General features: G+C 38.8%; 1 protein-coding gene across 5 annotated transcripts in view; it reads right to left on the bottom strand.

The window, feature by feature from the left end:
* Positions 1-17,261, bottom strand: part of EFCAB11 (EF-hand calcium binding domain 11) — a 139,655-nt gene that overhangs the window by 111,994 nt on the left and 10,400 nt on the right. For all 5 annotated transcript variants that reach the window (XR_014148318.1, XM_081830077.1, XM_081830078.1 and 2 more), the window contains exons 4-5: positions 7,945-8,046; positions 7,032-7,122 (exon numbers count right to left, since the gene is read on the bottom strand). Coding sequence is in view for 4 of the 5 variants with exons in the window: in XM_081830077.1 (XP_081686203.1) it covers positions 7,032-7,122; positions 7,945-8,046 (193 nt within the window). In the remaining variant the exon portion in view is untranslated. The remainder of the gene's footprint in view (positions 1-7,031; positions 7,123-7,944; positions 8,047-17,261) is intronic.

Raw genomic sequence — 17,261 nt, 5'->3', positions numbered from 1 at the left:
CTCTTATTAGATGCCTTAATGTGGCAAGTGCTATAGGAGTTCTAAGGAAGAGGAAAGAAATTTTCTGGGCTAGAGAGATCAGGGAAGGCTACATAGAAGAGAGAGTTCAACTAAGCTCTAAGGAGAGTTCAGCTAAGCTCAATGCCATTTCGGTATGTGGATGGGGGAGTTGGAGAAGAGAGGGCAATGAACCTGGCATGAGCAAAAATGCTAGAGATGACAGAATCAGTATATGGCAGGCAGCTCAGAATGGTGGAGTAGAATTTCTGACGTGGGAAATGCTGAGAGACATGCTAAAAAGGCACACGAGGTCTCTCTGTGTGTAGGGGCCTTGCATGTCAGACCAAGGAACGTAGGGGCTATCTGGTAGGCAATGAAAAACTATTAAAGTCAAGAAAGACAATTAAAAAGTAATGCTAAAAAAAGAAAAAAGCAATGCTAATTTCTCTCATCCAAAATGTAACTGGAAGGGTAGGCTAGTGATTTTCAAACTTTAATGTGCATATCTACCATCCAGGGATCATATTAAAGTGAACACATTTGACTCCGTACGTTTGGAGGGGAGCCTGAGATTAGGCATTGTTAATAAGCTCCCTGGTGCTGATGCTGTTGGTCATTGGAATACTCTTTATTTTTTTATTATTATTATTTTTTTAAAGATTTTATTTATTTATTTTTTAGAGAGCGAGCGAGAGAGAAACAGCATGAGATGGGAGAGGGTCAGAAGGAGAAGTAGGCTCCCCGCTGAGCCGGGAGCCCGATGCGGGACTCGATCCCAGGACCCTGGGATCATGACCTGAGCCGAAAGCAGACGCTTAACCATCTGAGCCACCCAGGCGCCCTGGAATACTCTTTAAATGGCAAGTGTATATGTATTCAAGGTAGCCTGATGGAGGAGAACGACTGGGTAGGAGATAGGTAGACAAGATGGCTAGACATGAGCTAGCAAACTCATTATGGGTCATTATGTCACTGAGATAAAAACACAGTACTGGAAATTTTTGATTCTGATTTTTAGGATCTATGTAAGGAGGACAACCAAAACTCCTAAGTGTAACTCCGAATTCTGAGCCTATTTTTTTCCACACCTTAAAATAATGTTAATTTAAATCTCATATAAAATGTACATTTATTTTGTTAGGTACGAGCTTTTCCTATTTTATGAATACAACAGACAATATTACCAAGATTATTTTACCCAGGAGTTAGCTATCTACGACAAAAGAAAAATGTAAGAAATTGATTCCTTTTTCTATGAAGGAAAATGGCATGAATACATTCATGATGTGTGGCTATTAATAACTTCGGGGATGACTGAAAGGGTTAGCAACATTTGGTCATAAGAAAGAAACCGTGGCAGCAGTATCTTATGTGACAGTTGGATTAAAAGAAAAATAGCCCTCATGCTATTACAGCAAGAACAGCGTAGTCAACCATACATGTAGATGAGGAATTGGATACGTTGGCCATAACACTTGTTATACTGACATCTCAAAAACTAAACCCAGGGTTGGATAGCTGTCAAAGCCAGTAATTTCCTCTTGAGAGCAGTCTTTGTCACACTGACAGACCACATCTGTATTCATGTGGTGCTGGGTTCTGAATAATATCTGGGATACACAGGAAAAATAAAGAAGCCCGCCATGCCACTCTCCATGATAGATAACCCCACCAGCGAGTTCTGGAACGAGAAGAAGCCTGCCAGCTCATATAACACAACAGCCTCATTTCTGAGATGAGGAGAGTGCCGGCCACAGAGGCTCACTGATTTGTGGGAAGACAGGTAAGTGGCGGAGCTGGGACTGGAACTCAGGTCTCCTGCTTCCCAGCCCTGGGGCTTACTGCTCCACGTGACCTGCACAGGGCACCGGGAGGCATTTAGAGAGTAAAACAAAACATACATAATAGAAAGCCCATTCGCTACAAAGCCATTCACTTACATAAAATGGAGTCATCTATTCAACACGTACAAAACTGTGCTGTGCTGTCCCGAGTATGATGTCGAATACTTTGTTGTGCCTGCTCTCATACTGGATTATGTGTATACACATAACTATGAATAAGTATAAAGAAGAAAGATACTTATGACAGATTAGGAGTTTAAAGCAGAAGGTGAAGACAATTTCCTTTTGAGGGTAGCAAGGTGGTAGATAGGGTGTAGGGTAGGGCCAGCTGTCGGGATAAGAAAGGTCTTAACAGCTGGGCCTTGAAAGTGAATAGAATTTGCATCTGGATGGGTTTTACATAAAACAGGACTACAAAATATGAGCATCCTAAATGTAAAAGAGATGAAATGTTCCTTCCAATCAAATAATATATCCTTGATAATATTAACAAGTGAGCTGAACTGAAGAAACCAAAATAACACATTCTATTTGAAAATCTACATAATGAGGTCATCACTCTTCTTTACTTGTTTTCCGTCCAGTTGCTGAGCTTCAACTCCTATGTCACCAATTCTAAAGTTTGTATTGGTAAAAGGACAATCTTCAAATGCAAGGTATGATTTTTGTCCACAGTACAAAATCAATTAAAAACCCTCTGAAAAACTGCCATTTTCTTAAAATGATTAGCATATATTTCTATAGCTGGATTTTTAAAGTACAGTTTTATTCAATATGTTATATGTGAAATCCCCAAAGAAATAAAATTCTGAGGTCAGCTTGGACACTTACACACATTGATACTGCGCATTCAGGAACCACATGCAAGAGGATAATCAGAAAAGGAAATCTCTGACAATACAATTTTGGAAACAAAAAAGTGAAATAAAAACTAAGGCATTACCATAGCGAAGAAGATACAAAAATTTGTAAGATGAAAATTGAAAATTCAAGAAATCTTTTTCTTTGGCCTTCATACTTACACAACCAGGTATAGCTTGTAACAGCTATCTGTGTATGATTACAAAGAATGAGATATGATTTCTAGGCTTTTTAAAAAAAAATACTTTTCTATACACAGAAGCATGTAGATAATTCTGGATCAATAATCATATTCATCACAGTAGGTACTCACTATAATAGCTGTACTCTTCTTGAGGTCACATGACTACATTTATAAGAGAACCATTCTGATGCACAAAATAATGACTGGGAAATCTTTTCTTGTCCGAGAAAATGATGTGCAACAAGTGTGCTACCGGCAGAAAGGAATTACAGAAAGCCAAAGAACACAGTGAGCAATATTACTTCAAAAGAGATGAGAACAAATTGAAAAATAAGTGCTATCTTTTTTAAAAAAACAGATTCTATTTATTTATTTATTTAAGAGAGAAAGAGAGAGGAGGGGCAGAGGAAGAAGGAGAGAGAATCCCGAGCAGACTCCACACTGAGCGCGGAGCTCAACATGGGGCTCAATCTCACAACCCTGAGATCATGACCTGAGCCGAAACCAAGAGTTGGATGCTTACTAACCAACTGAGCCACCCAGGCACCCTGAAAAGTAAATGCTATTTTAAATCACTTTCCTTTAGGCCCCTTGGCTCTGTAAGATTCTCTTCCAATCATCATAACAGAAGAGTCTGTTAGTTCATTCTACCCAAGTTGATGACAACCCTTCCCTCTATAATGGCCGTGACATGAGACATATATGATCTTTCTGCCAAGAAAATATCCATCACCCCCTAAACCCCTACCCCCACTGAAACTCTGACATTGAAGACATATTCATCAACAAGTCATGATTCTCTTATTGTCAACCAATTTTTAATATCCAGAAGAGGAGAGTTAGAGGCTCTTTGTTTTTTGACCTTCCCCACGTAATATGAAGAGTGAGATTCTTACACCAAAAATATCAGATATAACTTCAAATGTCTCCAGTCCTAATTAGAGAGCGTTTTGGTGCCTCGATATTTCCACATTACATTAGTATCTGGCAATCTGCCTGCGTATTCAGAACCTCAGACAGTGGGTCGACCAGGGAGTGGGCCTTATGCACATCCACATTTCATTTAATGGCTGGAAAGCAGAAGCTTCCCAGAGCTTTTTGCCAATTGACAGGTGGTGGGAAAGTGCAAATCTTAGTGCTTACAATGAGATGGAGAAAGCTCCTAGGCATGGAGAAGTAAATATACCCACACAGAGAAAAAGGCCTGCCAGAAATACCACAGGGTGCTAATGGTAGGCAAAGTCAGGAAAGAACATGAAGCCAGCTCCTTGATAACAGCTGATGCTAAATTGTGAATCACAAGCAACCCCAAAATAAAGCACAGAGAGGCCATCAGAGATTGATTCATGAAAACCACATGCAAAAAGAGAAAAATGGAAGGCAAAGCCACATGTGGTTATAAAGCTCCTGATTGCATTTTAAAGTACTTTTTCCTAGTTTAGAAGAAATAAATTAAACCATAAAAAAACCCTGAAAGTGAGAATTTCACTGTCACTGGACATTCAGAGTAAGTAACAATGAACCAACAATTATTTATTAAGTAAGTACAATGCATGAGGCACCAAGCTGGGGACACTGGAAGTTGTGAATAAGCTCATAAACTCAAAGAGCTTGTGTTGTGTATCTTATGAAGATAATCCTGAACACTGCATTTTTGTTTATGAAGTGAAAAAAAATACAACCGTACATACTATCAAACTTAAGCAAAAGGAGACAAGACTGTTCAATGTAAAGAAAAAGAAAATTTTATCATGCAGGACCTTGAAAGGTAGGTCTAATCTGGGCAGGCAGGAAGTAGAGAAATCCTAGGGAGTATAAGATTTGTGGGCCTTTCATATGTTTATTTACAGGTTATATGCACACATGCTGCTATATTAATATAGTATATACATTATAAGGCATAATATAGAAATTCTAAAGAATTAAAGATAAAAATATTTTATTTATTTAATGGCAAATGATTTTTGCTATCACTAGAAATTATTAATAATACTAATAAAATAATGTGATTTAATATACTTTATAATTTCCAAACATCTCAATTTAATCCTTTGTGATTGAGCAATTTGTTTTAATACTTGGTTTTAATGGCTGTCAAAGATACCTCATGAAGATATGTGGACCTAAGTGGGAAAAGGGCCTCATGATACTGAGTACCTTGATTTATAATTCCATCCTCCAATAAGGAAAAGGTTCAGGGGTATTTTAAGGGTTTTTAAAAATTATTATTTTATTGTTATTGCTAACTGAAATTCAGCTAGTATATGTCTATCTATCCTGATATTAGTTGCTCTTGAAAGCTTATTAAAGTTATTTTATTATTTAAATATATAATTATTTATATATTATTATTTAATTATCTTATTAAAGAATTTTTATATCTTTAGGAATTGTGTTCTAAAACCACTGAAACCTTATTAGATTTTTTTCCACTGGGTTAGGACATTCCACTTTCAACTTATTGAACATGCAGATGTGAAGGGTTTTAATAAGTGTCATATATCACTTTTTCAAATAGAATCACATTTCCAAACATTCATTTTCAAAAATGCTCTCCTGGAAGCACAGATTTCTTTTGAGAAGTAGTTTCTCACACATTCTTAAAACACTGCTTCTATAGGGAAGGGCTGTAGTTAAGTGTATTTTTCAAAAATACACTTGAACTATGAGGTTACACCTACTGAAACTGTTTAACACATAAAGGTCAGCAAACATGGACACTTGTCTTTTGTTAAAAGAAAAATGCAGTAACAATTCTCTATTCTTTCCTTCCATGAGGAAGAAATACATTGACGCTCATTACTCATCTCATCACCAAGTGTATACAAAGATGCTACCATATTTCAAAGGTCTTGCTGTTCTAGAATCAACTAAGTAACAGCATCCTATGGCATTCTGTCTACTTCTGGCTTTAACTCCTTTGCTCTTCTTCAACAGCGCACTCGATAACTTGCTTATAAATGTTGCAGGAAAAGAACTTCATAAAAGTCATTGTCAGTGACAGAGCAAATCCTTATTTCAAATAACCTGCTTTATAATTTCTATGGAGCAGGGATGGCTTCCGGTCAGATTTCATGAAGTTATTTTTATCCCAATGGGAACATCTTCCCTACATTCCTAGTATCCACTCTCTCCTTCCTCTCTATCAGAAACTCAGAGGACACATGACTACCCAGAGCAAAGAGGACATTTTCCAGTCTCTTCCCCCTTACAGCTACCCAGCACCTTAAAACTAAGTTTGGATCACTAGGATGTAAGTAGAAACAATGAATAGCCTTAAGAGGAAGGGAATCTCTTCTGCTCCCTTTCCTCTGACCTAGATGGAATCCAGATGTGATCGCTGAAATCTAAGCAGCCACCTTGCAGCAAGAGGGAGACGCCTGGTGTTGAGGCAGCCAGAACAGAAAGAGGAAAGGAATCTGGGTCCTTCATGACCATGTTGCCCTCAAGTCAGCCCCAGACTGCCTGTGTTCATGTGGGAGAAATACAGTGCTGTCATTTTTGAGTTTTGTGATTCTGGGTTTTCTGGTTCTTATCGCAATAGGGACCACTAATGGATACACCTGGGAACAGCTGAGGAAGAGCTCACACAAAGATTCAGAGAAGACTCAGCTCTGCTGTCTTATCACGTCAGCACGTGCTTGCGCCATTCATATGACCTTCACTCTGCAGCTTCCTAACAGAAACTACGTTTAAGCCACTTGCCCATATTGTCAGGAGTCATCTAATAATGCACATAATATAACCATTATGTCTCCTCTATCAGGGATGCATGAACTGCAACATTTATCAACAACTCTGAAAGCAAATGAACGAGGGGGCCACCATCAAGCAACCTCCACTCTTCTCTTCAGACAACTCAAGACCCATGTGTAACCTGTGTCTGATGAAACATTAATAAAGCTTCATTTTTTTTTTCTTGGTCAATATATACGTACACAAAGAAGTTCTACTTTTCCCCCTGCTCCTCTCCCACCCTTACCAACAAATATCTATACACACCTCCCTGGTGTGCAAGCACTCCACTATCAAGGGTACAGATGGAAAAATCTGCATACATAAGTGTTCTCCATAAGCTGAAAACTTGTAAAAGCAAATGGTAAATCGAGGGGTGGGTGTATATAAAGATTTTGGTGCCTTACCTGAATACGTCCAGAACAGTCCTTTCTGATAACTTGGGAGCCACCTGCCTAAATGCTTTCTTGAAATCTTCCAAAGTTAAATACCCACGATCTATTTGACATGAAAATATAAAACATTCACTTACTTCTGTAAACCCTATGAACTGCTATCTCAGCCATATTTGTGTGAAACTTTTACTTGAAGAAAAGCAGTAAATATAAGGTAATCTGAGATTGTCTCATCAGAAGAATTTAAGAATCAACCACCACTCTCCTTCAGTGCAGGCCCAGATGATCTCACAGGTCATTAGCTGATTCTCTGAGTGCCAGGGAATGGACTGCAGACACACACTGCCATAATGGCATTAGGCTTCAAGTCTATGTGAATTGCCAAAACAATTTATTCTTCAAAATTCACTTTTTTTCTTGCTTGGCATTAGAATTATAATATATGAATATTTAGAGGGAAAACATCACAGCAGCAAAGATGCTGACCCTGGACTCCATGAGTCTTTCCATCCTGTGTGTGATCTATGCAGCACAGGGAGTTCAAAGCCACTTCTCTTGGCTATATCCAGTGTGAGAAAGTGTGGGTCAAAGTAGGAGTCAAAGGAAAAGGCCTTACGGTTCCCCACACCTTTGTAGGTGGCTCATGACTTATAACCCCATGTGGCCAGCCCTTTTGCTATTCCCATTACAGTGTAGGCAAATCCTAAGTACAATTACATAACTCTAAATATTATTTTATCCATGGTAAATGTCAAGAGTTCAAGACTGTGATAGAGAAAAAAAATTCACACCAACATCTAGGTAATAGCTAATGAATACAGTAAAATAATCTTCCAAGTATATTGATTATTTTATTTACTGAGAGTACATAGCAAATTTTCTTAATAGCAATTTTTTTATATCAAAACAATTTAAAGATACTTACAGTGCCTGTCAAAAGCTGTGAAGATGTGTCTTATTTCATTCCGATGGAGTTGAACTTCCTTCTTTTTTCTAACAATATTTAAAAACTCCTCAAGCAATATACCTAAAAGTTAGGAAAAACAATTTGCCAAAAGTGACCATCTTCCTCTTTAAGAAAAAAACAAAAATATAAATGAAAAGTGATACATATCATGAACAAATTTTATCTTAGTTTTGATGAACAGTGCATATTCTTAAAGATCTATAAAGTTGAAAAGACATTTTGCAAAATGCTAAATAGACCCAACCCTAGCAATCAATAGCAGAAACAATAGGCACTGTTGGAGTTCACTGAGCTTTTCCAGGGGATAAAGGAATGGTGACCTCAAAAAAGTGTAACACTCTTCCCTCTAAAAGATGTAACAGACAGGCCCGAAACTACTTATTAAACAAAGTGTCCTAATTTTTCTTTCCTTATGGTTCTTTGATTCTTTTTTTCCTAGCCAGATGTCATTATGGTGGGTTTTTTTTTTCCAACCGGGAGATTGGGACGAAGAAGTAGTTTCTCAAAAGTCAATACCAATTGCACACCAGAGATAAAGGTGGAGAGAATATTCCATAAACAATAGAGCTGGCATCGTCCCCAGCCTTGGGTACGCCCCTCCACTACTCTGCAGCCTCGGGCTCTGCTTCCTGTGATTCTCATAATAAAAAAGCCCAGCGTGATCATATGAGGTTGGATACTGTGCTTACAATGTCTATTAAAATGAATTCTAATGTGATCTTTGTAGTAGGTTTAAAGAGTAGAGTCAAGAATTTAAACATTTTAGTGAACTGAGCCCCCAAAATATAAAAAGAGCAGTTCATTTTAGTAACTCAGAATTTCCATTACTAAATGGATCACTATTTTTAAAAATAGCCCCAAGTCATACAATAACCATGTGCTAATTTTTAAGAACTTGCACTTTTGGTGAGGTAATACTGAGCTGTATACCCTTCCGAAAATAGTTGCAACGGGTTTTAAAAAATAACATAGAAAATAGTTTTCTTAAGGGAACTTCGTGCAATGTTGGTAGGAATGTAAACCGGTGCAGCCACTATGGAAAACAGAATTAACAGAACTACCATCTGATCCAGCAATTCCCCATCTGGGTATTTACGCAAAGAAAACAAAAACAGTAATCTGAAAAGATATCTGCACCCTCATGTTCACTGCAGCATTATTTATACTAGCCAAGATATGGAAGCAACCTAAGTGTCCATTGATGGATGAATGGCTAAAGAAGATGTGATACACACACACACACACACACACACACACACACACACACAATGGAATACTACTCAGCCATAAAAAGGAATGAGATCTTGCAATTCTCCACAACATGGATGGACCTGGAGGGTATTATGCTAAGTGAAATAAGTCAGAGAAAAATAACATATGATACCACATATAAAAAACAAAACAAATGAATAAACAAAACAAAACTTGAGAGATACAGAGAACAGATCAGTAACTACGGGGCGGGGAGGGAGTGGGCAAAATGAGTGAAGGGGATCAAGAGGTATAAACTTCCAGTTATAAAATAAATAGGTCATGGGAATATAACATACAGCATGGTGACTATAGTCAATAGTCAATAATAATGTATTGTATATTTTAAAGTTACTAAGCGAATAGATCTTGAAAGTTCTCATCATAAGAAAAAACAATTTTGTAACATCCGTATGACCACAGGTGGTAACTAGACTTATTGTGGTGATCATTTTGCAATACACACACATAAGGAATCATTTTGTTAAACACCTTAAACTAATATAAAGTCATATATCAATCATAGTTTACTAAAAATAGTTTTATTTCCTAAGGTTTTCTTATTTGTAGTTAAAGGTTTAGAAACTTTAAAAGTCTATCTTTATGTTTAAATGCTCCTTTTATGACTCTTTAGGACCCACTGTGTGCCACACAGTATTGAGCCCTGGAAAGAGAGGGGAAAAAAGAACACACATAATTCCAGTCCCAAGGGAGTTACTGGTCTAGTGGGGGAGACAGTGATTGCACAGTTTCAACTGCACATGGACACGTAATTATAAATCACGGCACGTGGATGAGGGAGAAAACGGGAGGTTATAAAAGGATCACAGGAATCCTCCTGCAGAGTAGATTCTGATGGAGTGCTCTCTAAGTAGAGGGAATATTTAAGATAAGACCTATGACAAGAAGGTACCAACTGGCTAAAGGTGAGGAAGAAGAACATTCCAGGAAGTGGAAAAAAAGTCAAGAAGGCAGCTGCATCTACCCTGAGCAAGAGGGCACACCTCCCAGTGCTTCCCAGAGTGCCTGGCACGTGCTCGGTAAATGTGTGTTGTATGGAATTAGTGCATGCAGCCTTTCCCCCCATCACAGCTAAAGATATGCAGAGATGCAGCTCTGTTCTCATCTCGGCACTTCTGAGACCAGAGGACATATCGAGACTTCTTGCTGAGGATAAAATTTAAGTCTAGTCATGCCACGTTCCTACAGGTTCAAATCTGTTTACTTTCATGAACACCAAAAGCTCATCAATTAGATAGCATCTAGATTAGTTGAAATCCCTGAATAATATATTCACTGATCTTGGCATGCCCTACGAGACCCTTTACCATCTTGCCCCGTCTACTTTTCTGGCCTCCCGAGCAAACTTCCTGAGGCTTCCCCAAGGCAACAGACCCTTTCATACCTTTGGGCACATTGCCTGGAATGCGCTTCTCCTTTTTCTTCTACTGAAAGTTTACCTCTCCTTCCCTATGCAACCAGTGCAAGTCTTCCCTGATTTCTCCCAGTTGAGTCCCTTTTCTGTGACCCAACAGCCCTCTGTTCATAACACAAGTGATTTTCTTTTTGAATCTATTAGGTCCTATGGAAATTATCTGATCACACGTCTGCCTGAGAAGCACTGAGGGGAAGCACTGTATGTGGTTTAAAATTGTATCCCCAGTTTTGGTATAATACTAGTACACATAGTAGGCATGCAGTACATGTTTGCTGAGTCAGTAAATAAAGTAATAGGAAAATGTTTATTTCTAGTTGTCAGCAAAAAGCATTAAAATGTGTGTTTTAAATGATCTCATAACTCTGTAAAACGAATGCCAAAAGGAGGTTACTTTCTATTCACCCAGCCAGCAAAATAAACCATCATTTTAGAAACCCCAGTTTCTTAATACATATGACATAGTAAAAAAAACAAACGAAATTCAGAGAGAAAGGAAATGCATGCATAATATTTGCTCTTTACTTATCATTGCATCTGATTTAGGGAAATGATAAAAAAAAAAAACAAAACCAGGACAATTCCATGGTTCAATGTGTGATTCACACACACACACACAGAAGTACATGAGTAGTAATATCTTCTAAATTACATATTCAGAAAACTTATTGGTATTTGGAGCTATAAAGCAGTTAGGTCTTTATTTCAGAAGCCTGTGGGATAAAAAGCAAATGTTCTTTAGTTTTTCCTAGGAGAAAATGTGGATTTCAACAGAATGTTTACAAACCACTTAAAAAGGACCACAATCTAATAACACAATAACTTCATATATGTAATCAAGTTCTTGTACACTATTTTCCCACAGGATCATATGCCTTATTTTTTAAAGTCAATATTCCAAGGGTCATCAAGTAATATTAAGCCATGAAAACGTATCCCCACTGCTCCCTCCACCCCCATGCCCTTAACTTGTCTTATCTTGCATGGCAACACATATCCAAGTGCAAGCCCCTTTTCCACAAAGGGTAAAGTTTCATTCAGCTTGGCTCTCACCCTCCAGTAGTACAACCACTTTCCAAAGCCAACGCATAATGGTTTGCTAAGTTTTATACACCTTGCTGCTCTTTAAGTGGCCTAGAAATAGTTTCTACTACTAGCTCCACCTGCTGTCACAATATTCAAACCTAAAATTAGCTCTTTACAAAGACTTTCAATAATTCTATTGCCATCAGATTTAATGACAAATGCATTCCCTGTGTCCGCCCCTGGAGTGAAAGAATACGTTCAGAAAATTCTAATTTCAAATACAACATCGGGTCTCCTATGTACATTGTTCCACCAATAACAATTACCTAAATACACTTTACTGTACTTACACATTAGGATCGTAACAACATCAGGAACCACATAGACCTATGTGTTTATCTGAGTTTATTATTAATCTATCTACAAAAGGTGTTCAGAAATCACCTGGGTAGTTTTAGCTGTAGGAAAGGTGGTTCTTTATAAAACAAGTCTGACGTGCAGAGGAAATGAAAGCAGATTTATTTTGTTTGGAGCAAGGGGGCTTCCCCACCATTCCCTGTCCAGCAATGCCCCTGGAAGTGCCCCCACAGGACCTAGGATTGAGGACCGTACCTTAAAACCACTGGGACCAGTGGTTTTTACAAATCCTTCCAGACTCCGTAAGTCTATGCATTTTCCATACCATTGGAAAACACTTCCTTCCATTTTATAAACTACTCTTAGCAAAATGGACTCCTTCCATGTTCTATAACAAATATATATATTTTACCTTGCAAACCACTTAATATATATGATATAGATATGTCATGTACAGAGAAAGACTAGGAATGTTATCGTTTGTATTTTTTTGTTTTTAAGTAGTTTCCTAGGAGAATAATCATCTTTTACCACAGGGGTGGATATATTCAAAAAGTCCAATAAAACTATATAAATTTTTTGCTTGAAAGTTTCATTATATATATATTTTTTGTGGTTCACAAAACCACTGACCCTAAGCTTCAGGGCCAGTGCACACAGAGATATCCTCTTGAAAATGAAGTTGTCTAGTTTCTGGCTATCACACTGAGCTTAAATTAGAAACTGCAATAAACCTGGGGAGAATGTAGGAGAAAACAATAAAAATGCCAAGTTATTTAGACTAAGTCTGGTCCTAGACTTAGGGGAAAAGGGAGGGTTCACATTCATTGTGCCATATAATAATTTTTCCAGGGCCCGAAAATGCCTAAAAATGAGGTTTTAAAAGGATTAAGTGGCTTTTTAAAAGGTATAATGCAAGCCTTCTCTAGTATGAGAAACAAAATTCAGATTATGACTTCTAGAGGCCATGAGGGGAAAAAAGAGATAAAATGTGTTCCCATAAAAAGATTGCAAGGACAGAAGGCAAAAGTGGCGTCAACAATGGTGAGATGTCCCCTATGTTCATCTCTTTTCTTTTTTTTTTTAGAGAGAGAGAGAGAGTCAGCGTGCGAGCGAGCACATGTGCCCGGAAGAGTGGGGAGGACAGAGGGAGAGAATCTTAAGCAGGCTCCCTGCTGAGCATGGAACCCCCACCCTGGGCTTGATACCACAACCCTGAGATCATGACCTGAGCTGATCCATCAACCTGAGCCAAAATCAAGAGTGGGACACTTAACCGACTGAGCCACCCAGCTGCCCCCATCTGTTTTGTTTCTTAGGGTAAAAAAAGAGAGAGAGACAAACCATACAACAGACCCTTAACTATAGAGAACACACTGAGGGATGATGGAGGGGAGGTAGGTGGGGTGGGGAGGTATGGTCCTCAATCCCAGGTCCTGTGGGGACACTTCCAGGGGCATTGCTGGACAGGGAATGGTGGGGAAGCCCCCTTGCTCCAAACAAAATAAATCTGCTTTCATTTCCTCTGCACGTCAGACTTGTTTTATAAACACATAGGCTAGATGGGTGATGGGGATTAAGGAGGGCACTTGTTTATGAGCACTGGGAGTTTGTATGTAAGTGATGAATCACTAAATTCTACTCCTGAAACTAATATTACACTGTATGTTTTTTTTTTTTTTAAGATTTTATTTATTTGACAAAGAGAGACACAGCGAGAGAGGGAACACAAGCAAGGGGAGTGGGAGAGGGAGAAGCAGGCTCCCTGCTGAGCAGAGAGCATGACTTGGGACTCGATCCCAGGACCCGGGGATCATGACCTGAGCCGAAGGCAGACCCTCAACCCACTGAGCCACCTAGGCACCCCACACTGTATGTTAACTAGAATTTACATAAAAACTTGAAACAAACAAAAACAAAGGTGAGCTGTCACAGTAAAATGGATAAGTAAATTCAGAGGATTAACATTTTTCTTCCGGCTTCCTAAATGAAAGTAGGGGAATAAAGAGAAAAGAATCTACCTTAGTGGAAGAAATCAAGTTTTACTATATCATTGGGAGGAAAATGAAAAGAAAGAGTAAAAACAGGTTATAATAGAGAAATCTGAACCAATAAAATCTTACTTCTATCAAACATGGACAGGAATCGTTACTTTTTTTTATTGTGTACATCTCCTGCTCATAAACCATCAGAGTTCCTCCTTCCCTTCATAGTGCAAAGTCCCGATACCTTATTCTGGAATTTAAAGCTTCATTATTCCTTCTAGGCAAAGAGGTCCTCAATCCTCCTTCTTACCGCTCAGCTTCCATCAGGGCAGCTTACTCTGCTGAACACAATTCATTTATAGGTAGGAACTACACTCCTTGCTGCTGCGAGAGGTAAAAATATTCCAAGGAGGGTGGATTCCGTTTACGGTAGGATTCATTACTAACAGTATGACAGCTGATAGCTTTGGATATGAAATCTGGGGGTGGCTGGGCAGGGAAGAGGGGGTTCTGGGAAAAGTCTCAGCCTCTGAGGGTGGGCACTGGGGGAAGAAGGTCTGAGAGAGAAAGCACACAGGGGTGGACTGCAGACAGCGCTAACCAGGCCTTTCCCATCGCTAGCTGTGGAGAGGGAGGGATAAAGCCCTTCTCTGTACTGTTAGCAAATGCCTCAGCATTTGACATGACACCCAACGTTTATATGAACACAGAGTGTGCCCGGTAAGCAATCCGTGCTGAGCTCTACCTCCACACTGGCACAGCAAAGCACAGAGAGCACCAGGGGCTGGGGGACAAGCACGCAGATGGCATCTACATTCATTCATTTCACTAAGTCCTCTTCTTTGCTTCTCCAACTTTGCAAAACGTCCTTTCCCATCCAGCTCTGGTCCGCACCTCCTGTCTCCCTCCTCTCATCTCTTAGAGGTTTTCTTGCCCGCAGTAATTATTTGACATCTGGCCATAAATGAAGTGACAATACCCTTTTATCTTCCCTATCTTCAGTCAGTGTCTGTGTCTCCTAATTCTTTTCTACCCTACAATGACACTTACTCAGCATCCTCTAAATGGGTAATGAAATAAATTAATTTAGGGGTGAACATCTATGGCCAACACCAACAAAATGGTCCTATGATTATGATTGCAAGATAAGGTAAGCATAAGGTGTATGCATTTCCTGATCACAGAAAAGAACTAAGAGGTCACCTGAAATCTGAAGTCAAACAAATAAAACCTTGCTACGCCTGCTATACCGGGACCTTAGTTCCTTAGGTAGGAGCCCCAAACAAGAAAACGTACACAACTAAGAAGGGTGTTCATGGTAGAACTTAAAACACTAGAAAATGGACATTAAAATTTAAATTTGGGAAAACAATACATTTCACAATCAACTATTGGGCTCAAAACAACTCAGATGAGAGAGTAATAAATAAAAGTATATAAGCCAATTGGCCATTAAGCTCTTCCACAAATTATTTTCCAGTTGAACTAACACTGGAGAGCATGACTGAGTCAAACAGTCCATAACCACCATTATGATGAGTCAATCTCTTTGATTTTTCCATTGTTTAAGTTGAAGGTTATAAGTAAATTCTTGGAAAGCTTTTCCTTCTTTAAGTATGCAAGGGAAGTATGTTCATTGTTTTCAAAGGGTAATATGAAAACAGGAAGAAAAAAAAAGCTGGATCTAATTACCTAGTGAAAAGAAAATTCTGAAGTACTTTTTTTTTTTCCCCTTGGCATATTTTATGTGGATCTGGGATGAAAACACACTGACAGCTGTGTGAGGATTCAGTGGGGCAATATTCATGCAGTTCTTACTCGCAGCACTTAACATACTAAGCAAAAGTCCCATAAATCTTATTTGTTGTTATTCATATAAAACGCTCAACAATTTACCACACAGTGAAGTCAAATCATTGGATATCACATGTGGTCTTTCTTTGCCCTTCGTGGAACCGCTGAGACATGTTTGGCATTAAACCACTGGCCTACAATGAAGAAAGTTTAAGGAAGAGTCTTACAAAATTCACTAGTGTATTTACTCAACAGTTTGTGAACATCAATGGCCACGCATCAGTCTCTCCTCCATGTGACTTTGTGAAAGAAATATCCCATATCAGGGAAAACAGTTTCTCTAGATAAGAAGTTTCTGTTGCATGGACGCTGATCATTGGATTGCCATTCCCTATTTGTTCTAGAGATCAGGTAGCTCAGAACCAAATCTGACATCAACCTCTAACAACGGTGGAGAACTTTCTGTGTACTGATCCACCTGTGATGGAAGTTCCTAGGGGAGTGAACACTGGCCTCAACTCTGTCACAATGACTAATATGACCCATGGCACTATTAAAATCAAGGGAAGGGTTTATCAAATGGTTGAGAGGGTGAGCTTGGAGATCAGACCACTGTGGTCTGCTACTTAGCTAGCTGGGCCACCCTAACTTAACCTGAGTTTCAGGATGTTATAAACTTATAAAATGAGGATAATCTTGATAGCATAGAGTCGTATTAAATTGAACAATTCATGCACAGTGCTCGTCATGAGTCTGCACATGGTAAGTTTTCAGAAAGTCACAGCTGTAATTATTACCTATAATAAATATTGTAACACATGTAGATGTATTTTGTAAATAAATAAAGAACCATCAAATGCCAGGATCGAGATATTTTATTATTCCTCTCTAGAGCCTAATTTCCTCATTTAAAAGAAGGGAACAAATAAGTTTTCTAGGTCTCTTCTGGTTGCAACCTTCTTTTGTTCTCTATACTTAGAGAAGGTATGAACTGCATCACAGAGAACAAGGGTTATTAGGAAATACAACCCTCTAAAAGGGGTCGCAACAGCACATATTAGAACCACCCCAACAGTGATCTGTTGTTTCTTAAACAAGAGGCTTGATTTTTTTTTGTCTCCCACTAATATAAATTCCTTGTTCCCAATGCCTAAACAGTTTTTGCTGATACCTGCTTGTTAGACATTAAAATGCCTTCTTGCTACTTCTTCTGGCTACCCTCAAATTCTCCCAGTGTGAGTTTCCTAGAGACACTCTACTCTTGCTTCTAATGGCTTTGACTTCACTTTTCATTCCTCTTAATTTTCACAAGGAGAACCTACAGAAATGGCCGCCTTTTAGAGACCAGAAGCTCCTGGGAGGTAGGATCTGGGCACCCAGGTTTAGGTACTGTGTGAAGTGTGTGCCTGGTTAAGACTCTGCCAAGT

The sequence above is a fragment of the Leptonychotes weddellii genome, chromosome 9 (genome assembly GCF_054177405.1).
Source record: "Leptonychotes weddellii isolate Sample4059 chromosome 9, ASM5417740v2, whole genome shotgun sequence".
Lineage (NCBI taxonomy): Eukaryota > Metazoa > Chordata > Mammalia > Carnivora > Phocidae > Leptonychotes > Leptonychotes weddellii.
This window is presented reverse-complemented; position numbering and strand designations above follow the sequence as displayed.